Source organism: Lacerta agilis, chromosome 9 (assembly GCF_009819535.1).
Source record: "Lacerta agilis isolate rLacAgi1 chromosome 9, rLacAgi1.pri, whole genome shotgun sequence".
NCBI classification, from domain to species: domain Eukaryota; kingdom Metazoa; phylum Chordata; class Lepidosauria; order Squamata; family Lacertidae; genus Lacerta; species Lacerta agilis.
Window position 1 is genome coordinate 13,988,888 of NC_046320.1, and position 16,431 is coordinate 14,005,318.

Genomic DNA, 16,431 nt, shown 5'->3' on the forward strand with positions numbered 1-16,431 from the left:
TGGGGGTGGAGACGCTCCTTCAGGTATACAGGACCGAGGCCGTTTAGGGCTTTAAAGGTCAGCACCAACACTTTGAATTGTGCTCGGAAACGTACTGGGAGCCAATGTAGATCTCTCAGGACCGGTGTTATGTGGTCCTGGCAGCCACTCCCAGTCACCAATCTAGCTGCCGCATTCTGGATTAATTGCAATTTCCGGGTCAGCTTCAAAGGTAGCCCCACATAGAGCGCGTTGCAGTAGTCCAAGCGGGAGATAACCAGAGCATGCACCACTCATGCCCTGAGTGCTCACTGGAAGGACAGATTCTGAAGTTGAGGCTCCAGTACTTTGGCCACCTCATGAGAAGACTCCCTGGAAAAGACCCTGATGTTGGGAAAGATGGAGGGCAGAAGAAGAAGGGGACGACAGAGGACAAGATGTTTGGACAGTGTTCTCGAAGCTACTAACATGAGTTTGGCCAAACTGCGGGAGGCAGTGGAGGATAGGGGTGCCTGGCGTGCTCTGGTCCATGGGGTCGTGAAGAGTTGGACACGACTGAACGACTGAACAACAACAAGTGCCAGCCATCGCTGCCTCTAGTGGGAGTGAGTTCCAAAGTTTAACTATGCATTGTGTGAAGAAGGACTTCCTTTTATCTTTCCCGAATCTTCCAACATTCAGTTTCATTGAATGCCCATTTATTTTCCATAAAGAAAAAAACTAACAAAACAGCAACAACACTACATTATATTATTTGTGACTCCCTTCTGATTTGCACCCCATCATACTCCTGGTGACATAGTGACACCCCGGAGCTGTTCTCCCTCCTTTTGTTTCTAGCAGTAGTTGTGGCAATGGGCTTGCACATGTTGGTAAGTGACGCTCGTGAAGAACACACTACCACTGCCTCCAAGGCAAGTGAATTTCCAAGGGAAGGAGTGTCAGTTTGCATTTCTTAGTGCAGAAAGTATTGCTCTTATGTGTAGAGATCTTTCCTAGTCTGCTTAATTCAAGAGGGTTCTGGAAGCTTCTCTGTGTGAAAGAAACAAGCAGAAGGTTCATGATGTTTAGGCTGAAGTTGAGTACAGCTGGTTTAAACTAGTTCTCTTATGTCTTCTGCAAAGGTCATGCTGACTATAAAAATCGGGCCAGAAGGAGCCTGGATTTCTCTTTTTCTTTCTCTCTTTTCCTCCTGGCATGGTGTTCTGTATATAGTATGCTTAGTGTTAAGGTTTAGTCCTGTTATAAGTTATTGTAAGTTATTGTGGCGCTGTGGTGTAAACCACTAAGCCTTGGGCTTGCCGATTGGAAGGTTGGCGGTTTGAATGCCCGCGACGGGGTGAGCTCCCGTCCAACTCTCAGCTCCTGCCAACCTAGCAGTTCGAAAGCATGTCAGAATGCAAGTAGATAAATAGGTACCACTCTGGTGGGAAGGTAAACGGCGTTTCCGTGTGCTGCTCTGGTTCGCCAGAAGCGGCTTAGTCATGCTGGCCAGATGACCCGGAAGCTGTACGCCGGCTCCCTCGGCCTATAGAGCGAGATGAGCATCGCAACCCCAGAGTCATTCGCGACTGGACTTAACTGTCCTTTACCTTTTTAAGTTTAAGTTAAGTCTGCTGCAACTGGATTTCTTATGGACAGTGCCAATCCTGAATGTATTGGCTTTGTGACCATTATGCTCATTTGCCTTCAGTAGCAGTCAAGCTCTGCTGGATGAAATACAATTGTCTCTGGTCTATTTTTTTGAGAATCCTGCAACGTGTTTAAGTTTTTACTCTGCTAACTATACATTGCAATCTACTCTGGGTCAATATTGAGTAGAATTCCATGACAAGGAGTGGGTTGTGATGGCAAAGAAAGATGGCGCAGAGGCCCTTCCCAAGTCACACCTGACCTTTGTGGTTAGTGCTCAGCTTGGAAATTCTCTGCTGGGAAAGTTCACACACACCCTTTCTGAACTTTGTCCCCAAGATTAGTTGAAACCTCACAAAACAATCAACCTCTTTGCTGTAGAAGGGCAGGATTTGCATATTTATTATACTCCATTCGTGTTGATTATGACCCCCCAATACAAAGGAGAGTTAAGGGTGGCAACTGCAGAAATGGAAGAAAGGGTTGTTGAAAATCATGGTATCTTCACAAACATTTGGGTACAGGTAGAATTGTACGCCCGGCATGTAATCACTTTTATGTGAAAGCTTTTTTTTTTTTTAAGTGAAATAGATCTCCAAGCAGCGAACAGCACTATGAATAAATACATAGCATAATACCAATAATTCTATAGTTCAAGGATCTGCAGTTAAAATTGAAGATGTGCACAGAGTATCCTATGATTTGCTCACGAGGCACTTGTCCAATGTATGTGATTGCATTATTTTTTACATTCAACTTGTGTCTTTTCCATGTCAAAAGTGTAACGATTGTTTTGTTTTTAATCAGGAGGCTGGGATGCAGATGGAAAAGGCCCCAGCGTTTGGGACACGTTCACCCATCAGGGAGGAGATCGGGTTTTCAAGAACCAGACTGGTGATGTAGCTTGTGGCAGCTATACTCTGTGGGAGGAAGATTTGAAATGTATCAAACAGCTTGGATTGACTCATTATCGCTTCTCTCTTTCCTGGTCACGTCTGTTACCTGATGGGAAGACAGGTTTCATCAACCAGAAAGGCAATTGTTCCTTTAAAATAGAAAGTTGTGCCGCTTTAATTCAAGGTTATTGCTGCAGTCTGGCATAATTAATCCAGTGTGCTATTCTGCAGTGCAGTTTTGAAATGGCAACTTTGTTCAGAGTAATTATGGGATGATCTTGATTTTTTTTTAAAATAATAATAATTAAAAGGGTTTGAAAACCTTGTCCTAATTAATATTCTGGAATACTCCTGAAATTCTGATCTTTTGAGATAAGTATTAGGCTATGTTACTTTGTATGTGTGCTGCTATTTTTAAGATTGCATATCAATTATTCTTAATTGTTTTGAATGGATATATAGCACTTTGCAAAGGTTCTTTGGCAGAAAGGGAGAGGGAGAGAAACAGCCAGGCTTCTGCCTCAAGGAGAATACAGTCGATCTGTGACAGGGCAGGGAGAAGACAAGCGTGGAAAGGGAGGTGCAAAGGTCACAGAATACCTGCCTGGGTTATATCCAAAGAGTCATGGGTGGAATGAGAATAGCTACTAGGGATGTTCCTCAAACACTCCTGCAGCTGGAAGTGGGGAAGTTTGCATGTAAATCCTGTAGCAGTTCCTATATGGCTACTTTCAGTGGTTGAAGTTTTCTTGATATTATTATTATTATTATTATTATTATTATTATTATTATTATTACTACTACACAAGAGGAAGAACTTGGTCTTTAGCTCTCATGCAAGTGAAGAGCAGCCCTTCTCACCACGTAGAAGGGCACATTTGGATCCAACCCATTGAGGGGACCAATAGGTACAGCAAGGGGAGCAAAAGTAGAGGTGAGTTTTCAGAAGGGCTTTTAAGGGAAAGGAAGGCTGGCTTACCTGTATGTGAGGCATAGGAAGCAGCAACGGAGAATGGATGGAACTACGCATTAAGAATAGGGTCAACTGAAGTTACTAGGGTTGGAAGAATGAACAAACACTGGCTATGTTCAGATGGTGGTATCTTGGCATTATAAGTTGTTATATATACAAGCACAGGTCTTTGCTTCTTTCATTTTGTTAGCTGGTAGACAAAGCACAAAGTCTTCCATTAGCTATAGTTTCCTGTTTCATCCAAACCATGAAACTATGGTTTAGGAACAAGCCAGGATATTAAGCCAACTGGAAGCCACGGCTTGGTATCCTGCCTTTGTTCCACAGCCATGCACTGTAGTTACCCCATTCAAACAAAATGGAAAACAATAGCTAAGGGAAGACTGTGGGGATAGCCAGCAGATGGGACGGCGAGTAATCCTGGAGAAACCTGCTCCCACTACGTCGTGAGAAGGTCCGCTGGCTATGATCTGAAGGTTTGCTGTGAGTTCTAAAGGTTGCCTCGAGTTCTGAAGGTTTTTCTGCAGAGGTCTGTAGGTTCCAAAGGTTCCGGAGAAGAAGTTAAACTAAACTAAATAGCGGCCAAAACTTAGACGGCCAGAAGAACGTTTTAAAATAAAATGAAATAAACACAAGAAGACTGCAGTCTCGTGAAGAAGCTCTCAACTGCTCTGTGCGGCTGGTTTCGGTTTTGGTTTCTCTCTTAGCTTGCCACGCACCGATGTTCTCTCTATCTTGTCTCGCGCGTTCTCCACACTCGCTACAGAGAGCGGAGGCTATTTATTGAAGACTCAAACATTGCCATAACCATTACAATAACCAATCACAACCTTGTTACTGTGCTAGCTTTTGGGCGGGAAACTTTTAACTGACATTTAATGAAACTTAATTGGTGCACTCTGCTAACAGCGCGGAGGGATCCAGGCAGCAAACCTCTGCCGGATCCTTTGTCCTTCCTTCCTAAGGCAGAAGGACACCTAAAGTAAACCCAAACAAACAGGTGCAGAAGCACCTTTTCAAACATATTCCCACAGAAGACCATCCTAGCTGGTTTGCTTTGTTGAGCAAAGTGGCATTATGGGCGGCCCAAAGGCTCATTTACATATACGACTGCCTGAACACGGCCACTAAAGCTCGTTCTGAATTAGTTTGCTTCCAGGAATTGCCGTGGTTTTAGCGTCTGCCACATATGCGGCTTAGGACCCTCGTACTTAAGGGACCGCCTCTCCTGGTATGTCCCATGTAGGACCTTAAGGTCCTCAAATAATAATCTTTTGGAGGTCCCGAGCAACAAAGACGCTAGGTTGGCCTCAACTAGGGCCAGGGCCTTCTCAATATTGGCCCCGACTTGGTGGAACAGCCTATCACAAGAGACCAGGGCCCTGCGGGATTTGGCATCTTTCCGCAGGGCCTGCAAGACGGAGCTTTTTCCACCTGTCCTTTGGGTTGGTTTCTGTTTAATATTTATGCTTCATCTTTTATTGGTGGGTTATTTTGAAATTGAGACCTGCAGTTTTAAATGAATTTTTAAATTTGTATTTTCAATCTGTTATTTTAAATTGATCGTTTTTATGTTTTTTTTGCTGTGATTTTAATTGATGTTAGCCGCCCTGAGCCCGGTTTTTTGGCTGGGAAGGGCGGGGTATAAATAAAATTATTATTATTATTATTATTATTATTATTATTATTATTATTATTAAAGCCAGGTAGAAAGCAAGCCTTGTCTGTAAGCAGCACCAGGCATGCGTCTCAGTTACACATCAGTTACACGGCGGCAAGGTCAACCTGGGCACCAAGTGGTGCAATCTTGCTTCCGTGCCATGTGTCAATTATGCCCGCTTTGCTTGACATCTCAATAAAAGCCAAGTTGGAAGCTGACCATTGCCCTTTGCTCATTGGGAAGTGTGCATGAAAATGCGAACGGCCCTTCTCTGCCTCTGCTGGGCAATGCTTGAGAGATCCAGCAGTGCCATTGCAGCAGGAGCTCTCGAGACAGAGACCCTTCCCTCAGCCCCTCCTTTCTAGCCTGGCCTCTCTTGAGATTGTTATAAAAATTAGGTTCAACCCCAGAAGGGAGTCCACGAACCCGGGGGAGAGCCTTAATAGGGCTCCCCTCCTCTCAAGAGCACTTATGAATAAAATAGAGACGATACAGAATCTCCCAAAGCAAGGCGGTAGCCCTTTATTTATTACTGCTGCAGCAGGGTGTTTGCAAGCAAAGACCACGAACAAAGGTACACCAGCTCCTATATAGACTTTTTGAAATCCCCCCCCCTCCAGCTCAAGACCACCCCTCCATACATTAGAATTACATCACAAATTGGGAGGGTCTGGTGGCAACCTGGACCCTGCCCCCATGCCTCTTGCCCTCCACAAAAAACCCATCAAGTGAAACAAAAGATATTTACATTTCCCTATATCCCAGCCAAGTTAATCACACCCTTTTGTCTGACACAGGTATCAGGATGCCGGAGATTATCACTCAGGCAGAGGGCTGCTGAGTAGCTGGAGGGGCAACCCCCCCCCCCTTTGTTCCTGAGACAAAGAAATACTTGGCCAGTTGGGAGTCAGGCCTGTCTTCCTGTGCTGGTTTTCAGACATGTTGCCTTATTTGTTTTGGTACATTAATAACAATTATTATATATAAATAAAAGACCTTAAAATTCTTACAACAAGATAAAGAAAGCTCTTTCCTCTGCAGGACTCCGCAGGACCAACTGTTCTGTATTTTGCTGGTGTTGGGAAGCATTTTGCCAACTGTTGAGAGTGGAATCCCTTTTATCTGAGTGTGTCTTTTACCCTGAGAATCTGAAAACGGAAAGCATTTGCCCTCTGGGAAGAGCACTTTACAGATTGCGTAGTTCCCCATTTTTCCCCTGAGTATTTCTCCCTGCCCCCCACCCCTCATTAAATGGCAGCTGTTTTCGAATAGGAAGCCTTTGCTGGTTAACAGCTCCGAGGTCTAGAACAGGTTATGTAATTTGAATGTTGCAGCGGAAGGGTACGTTTTACAGACACTTGAGAGACGGCCGTTAAGAGAAATCCTCACGCTTACAGATTCAGCTGTAATTTTCAAGAAAAATTCCTCCCTACTTGGTTCTTATTATAAACGCTTTTCTGATTAATATTATGAACTTTAAATTTAGCAAAAGGGCACTAGTCGGTTGGTTTTCATTAGGCAGGATCTCGCTTCTCCTGAGCAGTGATCTGTTGAAGCAATTGTAACTGCATAGCATGGAAAAGGCCACCATCCTCTGTATAAACATCCCCCCCCCCAAAGAGCATGGAGAGAATTAGAAACCTCAGAGCGGTGTCCTTTTAAAAAAAATGAAATGAAAAAATTCGCATGAACTGATTCACTGCCAATTTCACACCTAAAACATGGCACATCTGGGAAAGGCATTTGTTTTCCAGCACTGGGAGATTTTTTTAAAAAATATGTTATTTTATTTAAAAGTAAAAATAGGATAGGCAAGGCTGTCAAATCATTTGGACAGGATGAAGGTGCCTGCCTCACAGAGAAAATTTTAAGATACCTTTAAATGGTGACAATTGTTCATCGTCAACAACAGGGATAGGCAACCTAAGGCCCGTGGGCTGAATGTGGCCCAATCGCCTTCTCAGTCTGGCCCATGGACGGTCCAGGAATCAGCATGTTTTTACATGAGTAGAATGTGTGCTTTTGTGTAAAATGCATCTCTGGGTTATTTGTGGGGCATAGGAATTCGTTCATTGTTTTTTTTCCAAAATATAGTCCGGCCCCCCACAAGTTCTGAGGAACAGTGGACTGGCTGAAAAAGGTTGCTGACTAGCATTTGTACCACCACAGGGGGGGCTTGTTTTGTTTATTCTGCTTCAGATATGCAATAAAATGTGTACATATCTCATTAATACAGTAGGGTACAATAATGCAATACTAATAGTGTATGGTATTATTACAGTAAGATACATAATAATGATGCCACGATACCTTGGCCCATAAATGTTGAAAGGTGCTTCCCTCCTTTTATAACATTCCGAGTGTAATGTGCCTTTGTCTTCGGATTGGTTTTGTTATTTAAAATAATAATAAGTAATTTATTGTGCTTGTTTGATGTTTGGAGTATTCCACATAGGTTATTTAGAGCAATCATTACAGCAACCCTTAAAATATGCCAGAATTACTGGCTGGAATTCAATATAGCATTTCGTGGGATCTCTTCTCTTCTCTTCTCTTCTCTTCTCTTCTCTTCTCTTCTCTTCTCTTCTCACTCGTAGCCGAGTAAGATTGTCTTCCATGAACACGGTCTTAACAGTGAGTCCGTAAGTGACTGTGGAGGCCAATTCTGGATCCACACGTCCTTCCACAGTGGGGACATTGGTTTCCGGGCGGGAGTTGATCACAGTGAGGGTTTGCCAAGTGTGCCTTCCTCTTAGCACATTTCTCCCTTTCGAGCATCTTGAGAGCCCATGACACCTTTGGTAAAGGCTGTTCTCCAACTGGAGTGCTCACAGGCCAGTGTTTCCCAGTTGTCAGTGTTTATACTACATTTTTCTAGATTTGCTTTGAGAGAGTTTTTAAACCTCTTTTGTTGACCACCAGCATTACGCTTTCCATTTTTAAGTTCGGAATAAAGTAGTTGCTTTGGAAGACGATAATCAGGCTTCCGCACAACATGACCAGTCCAACGAAGTTGATATTGAAGAATCATCATGATGTACAGAGTTTCTTTAAAGCCACAAAGGCCATCGATGGGCCAATAAATCATGGCATATGCCCCCTACGCTCAACAGACGGTACAATACTTCTAAAAGATAAAGAAGTTATTGCACTGTGCTGGAAAGAACATTACCAACATCTCCTTAACCACAACTCCCCCATAGCTGCTGAGGTCCTCTCACAAATTCCACAAAACCAAGTTAGAGATTTCGTGGGCTATGCAGAAGTGGAACCAAGTCTTCTTGTGCAGGGGGACTTCCTCCCCCTCTGCCCATGTTCTGGAAGTTTCCACAACTTTCCACAGCAGATTTAGTGGGTGCCTGCACATGCAGGAGAAGGAAAGACAGTCAACGTGAGGAGCAAATCTCTAATGAAGAAAGGTTACAACATTTGGGAATTTTAGTTTAGAAAAAAGAAGGTCAGGACTGATGCTTAGATTGACGTAAAATGGAGCATGATGTGAAGAAGTGGATAGGGAGTTTGCCTTCCTGTCTCATAGCACTCGGACCAGCAGACATTCGGTAAAGCTAAATGATGGGATATTCAGAACAGACAAATGGAAGTAGATCTTGACTTGGCACAAAGTTGGACTGTGATACCACAAGATGTAGTAGTGACCACCAGTGTCAGCGAAGCTCAGATGCTGACAGGAGGAGGAGAAGCAGGCATAGAGAGAGAACAGTTAACAGCGGAAGGCGGAGAGGAGGGGGACAGCAGCTGTAATCTGAGCTCTGAACAAAGGGGAGACAAAAGACAGGTGATAGGCTGCTGTGTGAGAGCTTCAATAGTGAGTCAGACGTTGGAATGCAGGAAGCATTCTCTCCCAAATCTCGTAGGATCTCAAAAGTGGCAGAGATGCGCAAGATACTGGAAAAGAAGGTGGGGGCTTCCGTGCTGGGGAAGGGGGAGGAGCTCAGTCTGGGCAACTCCATCTTCTGGGGAGGACGATGAGTTCCATCCTAGTTTGTTGTTTTAGCAATAAATCTGAAATAATGAACAGACAGAGTCGTCTCGCGTTTGTGGGAGAGACCAAGCCATAACAACCAGTGTAGATGGCTTTAAAAGGGATTAGATCAGGGGTCTGCAACCTTTAAGACAAAAAGAGCCACTTGGACCCGTTTCCGAAGGGGGGAAAAAAAACTGGGAGCCGCAAAACCATTGCGAGATTTAAAACAAATATAACACTGCAGAGGAAAAACCCTTATTATTATTATTATTATTATTATTATTATTATTAGCCAATGCAAAGAATAGAAAAGGAAGTATTATATTTATTATTATTAGGACGACGTTAAATCTTATTTTGTGCACATTTAAAGCAGCAGGGAGCCTGCAAGTACTATCTGGCTTCAGGGCAAAGCCTTGTTTAAGCTGCCTGGAAAGGCTGACAATCTTTTGATCTCTCCTCTCAAACCAGCTGAGCTGGGGATCTCTGGGCGTTGCTTCTACCCCCCCCCAAAAGCGCACGATCTCTTCTCTACCCCAAAACCAGCTGAGCTGGGGATCTCTGGGCGATGCTTCTACCCCCCCAAAAGCGCACGATCTCTTCTCTACCCTCAAACCAGCTGTGCTGGGGATCTCTGGGCCATGCTTCTACCCCCCCCAAAAGCGCACGATCTCTTCTCTACCCTCAAACCAGCTGTGCTGGGGATCTCTGGGCCATGCTTCTACTCCCCCCCCCCCAAAGCGCACGATCTCTTCTCTCTCCTCAAACCAGCTGAGCTGGGGATCTCTGGGCGATGCTTCTACCCCCCCAAAAGCGCATGATCTCTTCCCTCCCCTCCCCCCCCAAAGCACACCATTTCCGCGCCCTAGGCAGCTGCCCCGGAGCCGCGGCAGAGCTGTCAAAGAGCCGCATGCGGCTCCGGAGCCGCAGGTTGCTGACCCCCGGATTAGATAAACTCACAGGGGATTAAGCTAGTCATGATGGCTATATGCTACTTCTTCTGAACACCAGTTCCTGTGGAACAACAATCGCAACTTACTTGTTTTCCATAGGCATCTGGTTGGCCATTGTGGGAACAGGATGGCTTCATCCACCAGGTCTCTACTTAGGTTGTTTTCTTCCCTATAATAGGAGGATAATAATGTTGGCCTACCCTGCAAGTTCATTGTGTTTACTGAACTATTAAGTATTTAATATGTCTCTCCCTCTCTTATCTCTCTGTTTACATAAGCTAAATCTTTAAGGAAAAGCTTTCAAAATGAACTTTGTGAGTACAAATGCAAACCTTGTTGCCTTGCTTCCACCTTCTATAGGAGTTGAATATTATGACAAAATGATTGATAGTCTGCTAGCAAACGACGTGACTCCTGTGGTCACCCTGTACCATTTCGACCTACCGCAGCGTTTGGAAGATCAAGGGGGCTGGAGATCAGGGGCTACAGTGGAAGCCTTTGATAGTTATGCCCAGTTTTGCTTCAGAACCTTTGGGGACAGAGTGAAGCTGTGGATCACCATTAATGAGCCGTATGTTATGGCTGAGCTCGGCTACGAAGAAGGTACGATGGCGCCAGGTATTATGGAGCTTGGCACCGGAGCATACCTGGCTGCTCACAACATGATCAAAGCTCACGCTGCAGCCTGGCACACTTACGATAGGCTATTTCGGAAGACACAGGGCGGGCTTGTGTCTATAGCGCTCAACTCGGATTGGGCAGAACCCTTTGATCCGAATTCCGTTGCTGACCAGGAAGCTGCTAAGAGGCACGTGGCGTTTTGCCTGGATTGGTTCGCTACCCCGATCTTCCTCAGTGGCGACTATCCAGCCATAATGAAATCCCAGATTTCTGCTGCGTGTAAAAGGCAAGGTTCTCCATCGTCGAGGCTTCCGGAATTTACCGAGGAAGAAAAGAGGATGATCAAGGGCACTGCCGACTTTTTCTCTCTAAATTATTACACTTCCCGCAAAATTAAGCACCGAGATAATACACATAGCCCACCGAGTATGTCTGCGGACAAGGAAGCGGAGCAAGTAACAGATCCATCCTGGCCTGTAGCAACCGGCAGTTCTTGGCTGGCTGTTGTTCCATGGGGTTTACGTCGCCTATTGAAATACATTAAGGTATGGTATTCCCCCTGCCTCCAACCCTTATCTGTTTATCCATTTCCTTGATGAACCAACTGTGGCGGATGTCTCGTGCTCAAATGGGTTTTAGTGTAGAGGTTGAAAAAAAAGCACACTTTTTGTTTCACTGCAAACCCAGGTAACAACTCTGCGTCGCTGTCAGTGCATTGTGTAGCAGACCCACATTTTGAGGACTGCTTTCCACCTGGCGTCAGGGAAGGGCTAGCATTGCATCTGTCAGGGTACAGGGTTATAGCCAACATTAGTCCTCTATGGAGCTGATCCATTGAAATATGGGTATAACTATGGTCCATTAATTCAGTAGGCCTACTCCAAGTATAACTTAGTTGGATACCACTCGCTCTGTGATAAAGATGCATGGGTTTTCATCCTGTTCATGCCCTCCCATGAAGTAACTGAGTCAGGGCCAGTTTCCCCATAATGCTTCGGACTATAAACCTAGACAGCATCTTAAAAAGCAAAGACATCACCTTGCCGACAAAGGTCCGTATAGTTAAAGCTATGGTTTTCCCAGTAGTAATGTACGGAAGTGAGAGCTGGACCATCAAGAAGGCTGATCGCCGAAGAATTGATGCTTTTGAATTATGGTGCTGGAGGAGACTCTTGAGAGTCCCATGGACTGCAAGAAGATCAAACCTATCCATTCTCAAGGAAATCGGCCCTGAGTGCTCACTAGAAGGACAGATCCTGAAGTTGAGGCTCCAGTACATTGGCCACCTCATGAGAAGAGAAGACTCCCTAGAAAAGACCCTGATGTTGGGAAAGATGGAGGGCACAAGGAGAAGGGGACGACAGAGGATGAGATGGTTGGACAGTGTTCTCGAAGCTACTAACATGAGGTTGGCCAAACTGCGAGAGGCAGTGAAGGATAGGCGTGCCTGGCGTGCTCTGGTCCATGGGGTCACGAAGAGTCGGACACGACTGAACGACTGAACAACAACAACAACAACTCCCATCATTCCCAGCTTGCATGTCCAATTGCCAGGCATGATGTAGGCTTCACTCCACGGCATCTGAAGAACATCACATTGGCTATCACTGATCTTGCATTTATAGGCATATGATATGATGATACTCACTTCCAAACACAACTCTCTATGAGTGTGGGCAGACTTCAGAATTTAAGCAGTCATAAGTTCTGAGGTCCACCAACCAGAGTTAGATGCAACAGCGACTCAGCGTGGTGGAATAGGGTGCTTCTGAGCATATGCTTTCCCCAATAATTTGCGACCCATACAAGAACCAAACTCACAAGCCCCTTTCCATGCAAAGGCCCATTCTTCCTTGTCTGCCAAGCAACCTAATTTAGGGCAGAGAAAGAGAACTGGCAGTCAGAAACACCTGGCAAACCCAGCTCAAATTCCCAAACCCCAGCTTTAAAAGACCAACCATTAAGGACCATGTGGACATTATCTGCAAAAGTTAATATGGCCCCCAAATCAACCTTTTAATCGCGCATCACAAATATTAATCTTGACAATATTCAGGTTCCGCCTGGCTGTTGCCTGCCTCTCGCTTTATGTTTTAGCGGCGTGCAAAGCAGCTCATAATAAACATTAAGATGATCAAAATATCATTTGGAAACAATTCATTACATAGCACATCAATAAATTCAATTAAGATGAAATCCGCAAATCAATAGGGTAAGTTCTATATCATAATGAAATAATTGGGACTCAACACAAAACAAGTGCAGAGCTAAATCAAAACCGGGAGACTGAAAAAGGAATGCATCATAAAGGCAACCCCACTAAAAATTCTAGTCGCAGCAGCCTTCCTTAAATACAGTTCAGAGAAGATGGGATCAGACTTGCTCCCCCCCCCCCAATTCTAAACTGACTTCATATTCTGGAACCCTTTCTGTGTGCAGAATTACATTTTGTCAACAGAAGGCAATATTGGGCAGGATTCTAGGACACCTCTTTCGACGACTATTTCCACAAGACAGTGCTCATCTCCTAAGACAGCGGAAGCAAAGTCACTTTATTCGAAATCCCTTATTCCCACAGAGAGGCATCTAATTCTATGAGGTAGTTTTTTGTTTGCTTTCCACTTAGAGATAGCAGAAATCTATACCTTGACATTCAATTAGTTCCTTGGGTTGCATACAGACAAACGTGCAAAACTGCCTTTGGCGTGCCATTTCCGCCGCCTCCCCCTCAAGAGATGAGCGTAATTTACCCCTGCTTTTGCAATGCATTTGACAACACACTCACCAGAACTTGCAACACTGATTCACTTGCCTTGCCTTGCCCTCATTCTTCAGGAATTCTGAGCTGATGCAAGCAAAGGGGTTAAGAGACTGAGTTACAAATCTGGACAAGTCTTCAGCTCAGCGCTCATCTCTGGCACGAACTCTCAGACTGAGAACAAGGGTACCTTGTTGTTGTTCAGTCATGTCCGACTCTTCGTGACCCCATGGACCACAGCACGCCAGGCACGCCTATCCTTCACTGCCTCCCACAGTTTGGCCAAACTCATGCCAGTCGCTTCAAGAACACTGTCCAACCATCTCGTCCTCGGTCATCCCCTTCTCCTTGTGCCCTCCATCTTTCCCAACATCAGGGTCTTTTCCAGTGAGTGTTCTCTTCTCATGAGGTGGCCAAAGTATTGGAGCCTCAGCTTCAGAATCAGTCCTTCCAGTGAGCACTCAGGGCTGATTTCCTTGAGAATGGATAGGTTTGATTTTCTTGCAGTCCATGGGACTCTCAAGAGTCTCCTCCAGCACCATAATTCAAAAGCATCAATTCTCCGGCGATCAGCCTTCTTTATGGTCCAGCTCTCACTTCCATACATCACTACTGGGAAAACTATAGCTTTAACTATACGGACCTTTGTTGACAAGGTGATGTCTCTGCTTTTTAAGATGCTGTCTAGGTTTGTCATTGCTTTTCTCCCAAGAAGCAGGTGTCTTTTAATTTTGTGACTGCTGTCACTGCTGTCAGTGCCTTGTTGTAAGGATTCAAGCTAGAGAATGAGAAGAAGAGAAGAAGAAGAGTTTGGATTTGATATCCCGCTTTTCACTACCCGAAGGAGTCTCAAATCCAAACTCTTCTTCTTCTTCCCCATATGGGAGATAACCTGGGGGGACTGCTGGCTGGCAGGCAGCAATACAGTACAGGTGAAAAAGGAAGTTTGCAGGATGAAAATGGAGATCGAAGAGAGAGGGAGGTGGCTGTGTGACTTGGCCTTTTACCAGGTCTGGAAATGTCACACCCAGCTACTAGTCACATGCAAAAAGGAAAGATGCTCCAGCCAGGTGTAACAGGAAGTTCGACTGGCTGGACCAACATTCCCTGCATGACCACTCTAGCAAAACAAGGAATGTTGCATTTGACTGCTCCCAGTGGATTACATCCCACATAAAATTTATTCAAGTTCTGTTTATGCACCTGTACAATGCACCTGTACAATGAAATATGCAAGGATGTGGACCGCCCTAGCTTTGAATTGCTGCATCACAGGAACGGCCTTTTTGATTCAATACGTGGATGGGGTGTGCGGCGCCTTCCGATCATTTCTGCCAGTGGGATTTGCTATCGCTTGCCAGGACCGAGGGGTTAAAAAGCAGTGACAATAAAGCAGATGCTAATGCAGAAAAAGATATTTTAGTATTCTCATTAAAATAAGTAATTTCTCTGTCTTCATGGGTATTTGCACAGTTTTGCTTTTCCATTGTTAGTCATAAAAGGTCAGCTTGTGGAAAATTAAGTTAATAGGGTCAGTGCAATTTGATGAAAACTAGTTTTGGGTTGTAGCTTAAAGTAGATAGAGGGTAATGCACCTGATTTTATGGGCTTTTCTTAACATCTGTTCTGAATAAAACTTCTGCTCCCTTGTTCTAGGATACATATAATCACCCTATAATTTACATCACCGAGAATGGGTTTTCCCAAAGTGACCCTGCTGCACTCAATGACACTCAGCGCTGGGAGTATTTCAGGCTGACTTTACTGGAGATTTTAAAAGGTACAATTTAAGGATGATGAAAGATCAATTGTGCAAACTTAATATAATTTTCCTGTGTGCCTATTTGCATTTAGCAATGACTAGTGATTCTAGAGGCTAATGTACGTCAGACAAAAGCATTGTGATTAGAGGAGAAAATGTTTAGCAGATAGGAAAGAAAGTAGCTTTAGTCCTTCTGTGCCATCTTAGAGTGGAATGAAATGAGAAAATTTAACGGAAATTACTTCCCCCCCCCCTCCAATCTGGTGTTCATAATGCTAAAATTGTAGGCTATGCTAATTGATATATGACCTGACAGAAGAAAATAGAGCTGAGAACGATTAATTTCAGAAATATTGCCATTTTAGGAGTGAAAGCCAGGACAGGAGAAGTCCTGTTGGGTTGGGGCAGAATCTGAATGAATTTGGAAGTTCAGGAGTAAAGCCAGAACAAAATTTGGAGTACATTGGCTCTTTTAGATCCCAGCAATGCTTACCTTACACAATATACAGGTGATACTCAAAAAAATTAGAATATCGTGGAAAGGTTCATTTCTTTCAGTAATTCAACTTAAAAGGTTAAATTAATATATGAGATAGACTCATGACATGCAAAGCGAGATATGTCAAGCCTTTACTTGTTATAATTGTGATGATTATGGCGTACAGCTGATGAAAACCCCAAATTCACAATCTCAACTTTGGGGTTTTCATCAGCTGGACACCATAATCATCACAATTATAACAAACAAAGGCTTGGCATATCTCGCTTTGCATGTCATGAGTCCTATCTCATATATTAAACTCCAGTAGCTAATGAAAAGAATTGCTTACATAAATGAACTTTTCCACGATATTCTAAATTTTTGAGTTTCACCTGTAGTTTTACTGGTTAGACAAGTCAAATACAGGTCGGTTGACAATTCTGTTACAAAATAATTGTGCTGCTTTTTCAAAAAGTCTGCACAGTGCTTGGTTTTGTCCTTTCTGTTTTCTTCATCTGAAAATAGCTTGTCCTTTAAATATAAACAAGATAGTTTGGGATGCACGTGTGCAAAAATATACATATACCCCGTTGACTGTACAGTGTGCAAATATCCACACCATGTCAAATCTACCCACTTTGGGGGGGAAAAAAGCTCTGGATGATTTCATTTCAACTCCAGTTCTTGCAGCAGGATTTTATAAAGTGATCTGTGCTGGCCTGTCATGGATG

At 44.1% G+C, this 16,431-nt stretch overlaps 1 protein-coding gene across 3 annotated transcripts in view; it reads left to right on the forward strand.

Moving 5' to 3' along the window:
- Nucleotides 1–16,431, forward strand: part of LCTL (lactase like) — a 94,275-nt gene that overhangs the window by 52,920 nt on the left and 24,924 nt on the right. For all 3 annotated transcript variants that reach the window (XM_033160203.1, XM_033160205.1, XM_033160204.1), the window contains exons 3-5: nucleotides 2,419–2,646; nucleotides 10,439–11,244; nucleotides 15,114–15,237. In XM_033160203.1, coding sequence (XP_033016094.1) covers nucleotides 2,419–2,646; nucleotides 10,439–11,244; nucleotides 15,114–15,237 — 1,158 coding nt within the window. The remainder of the gene's footprint in view (nucleotides 1–2,418; nucleotides 2,647–10,438; nucleotides 11,245–15,113; nucleotides 15,238–16,431) is intronic.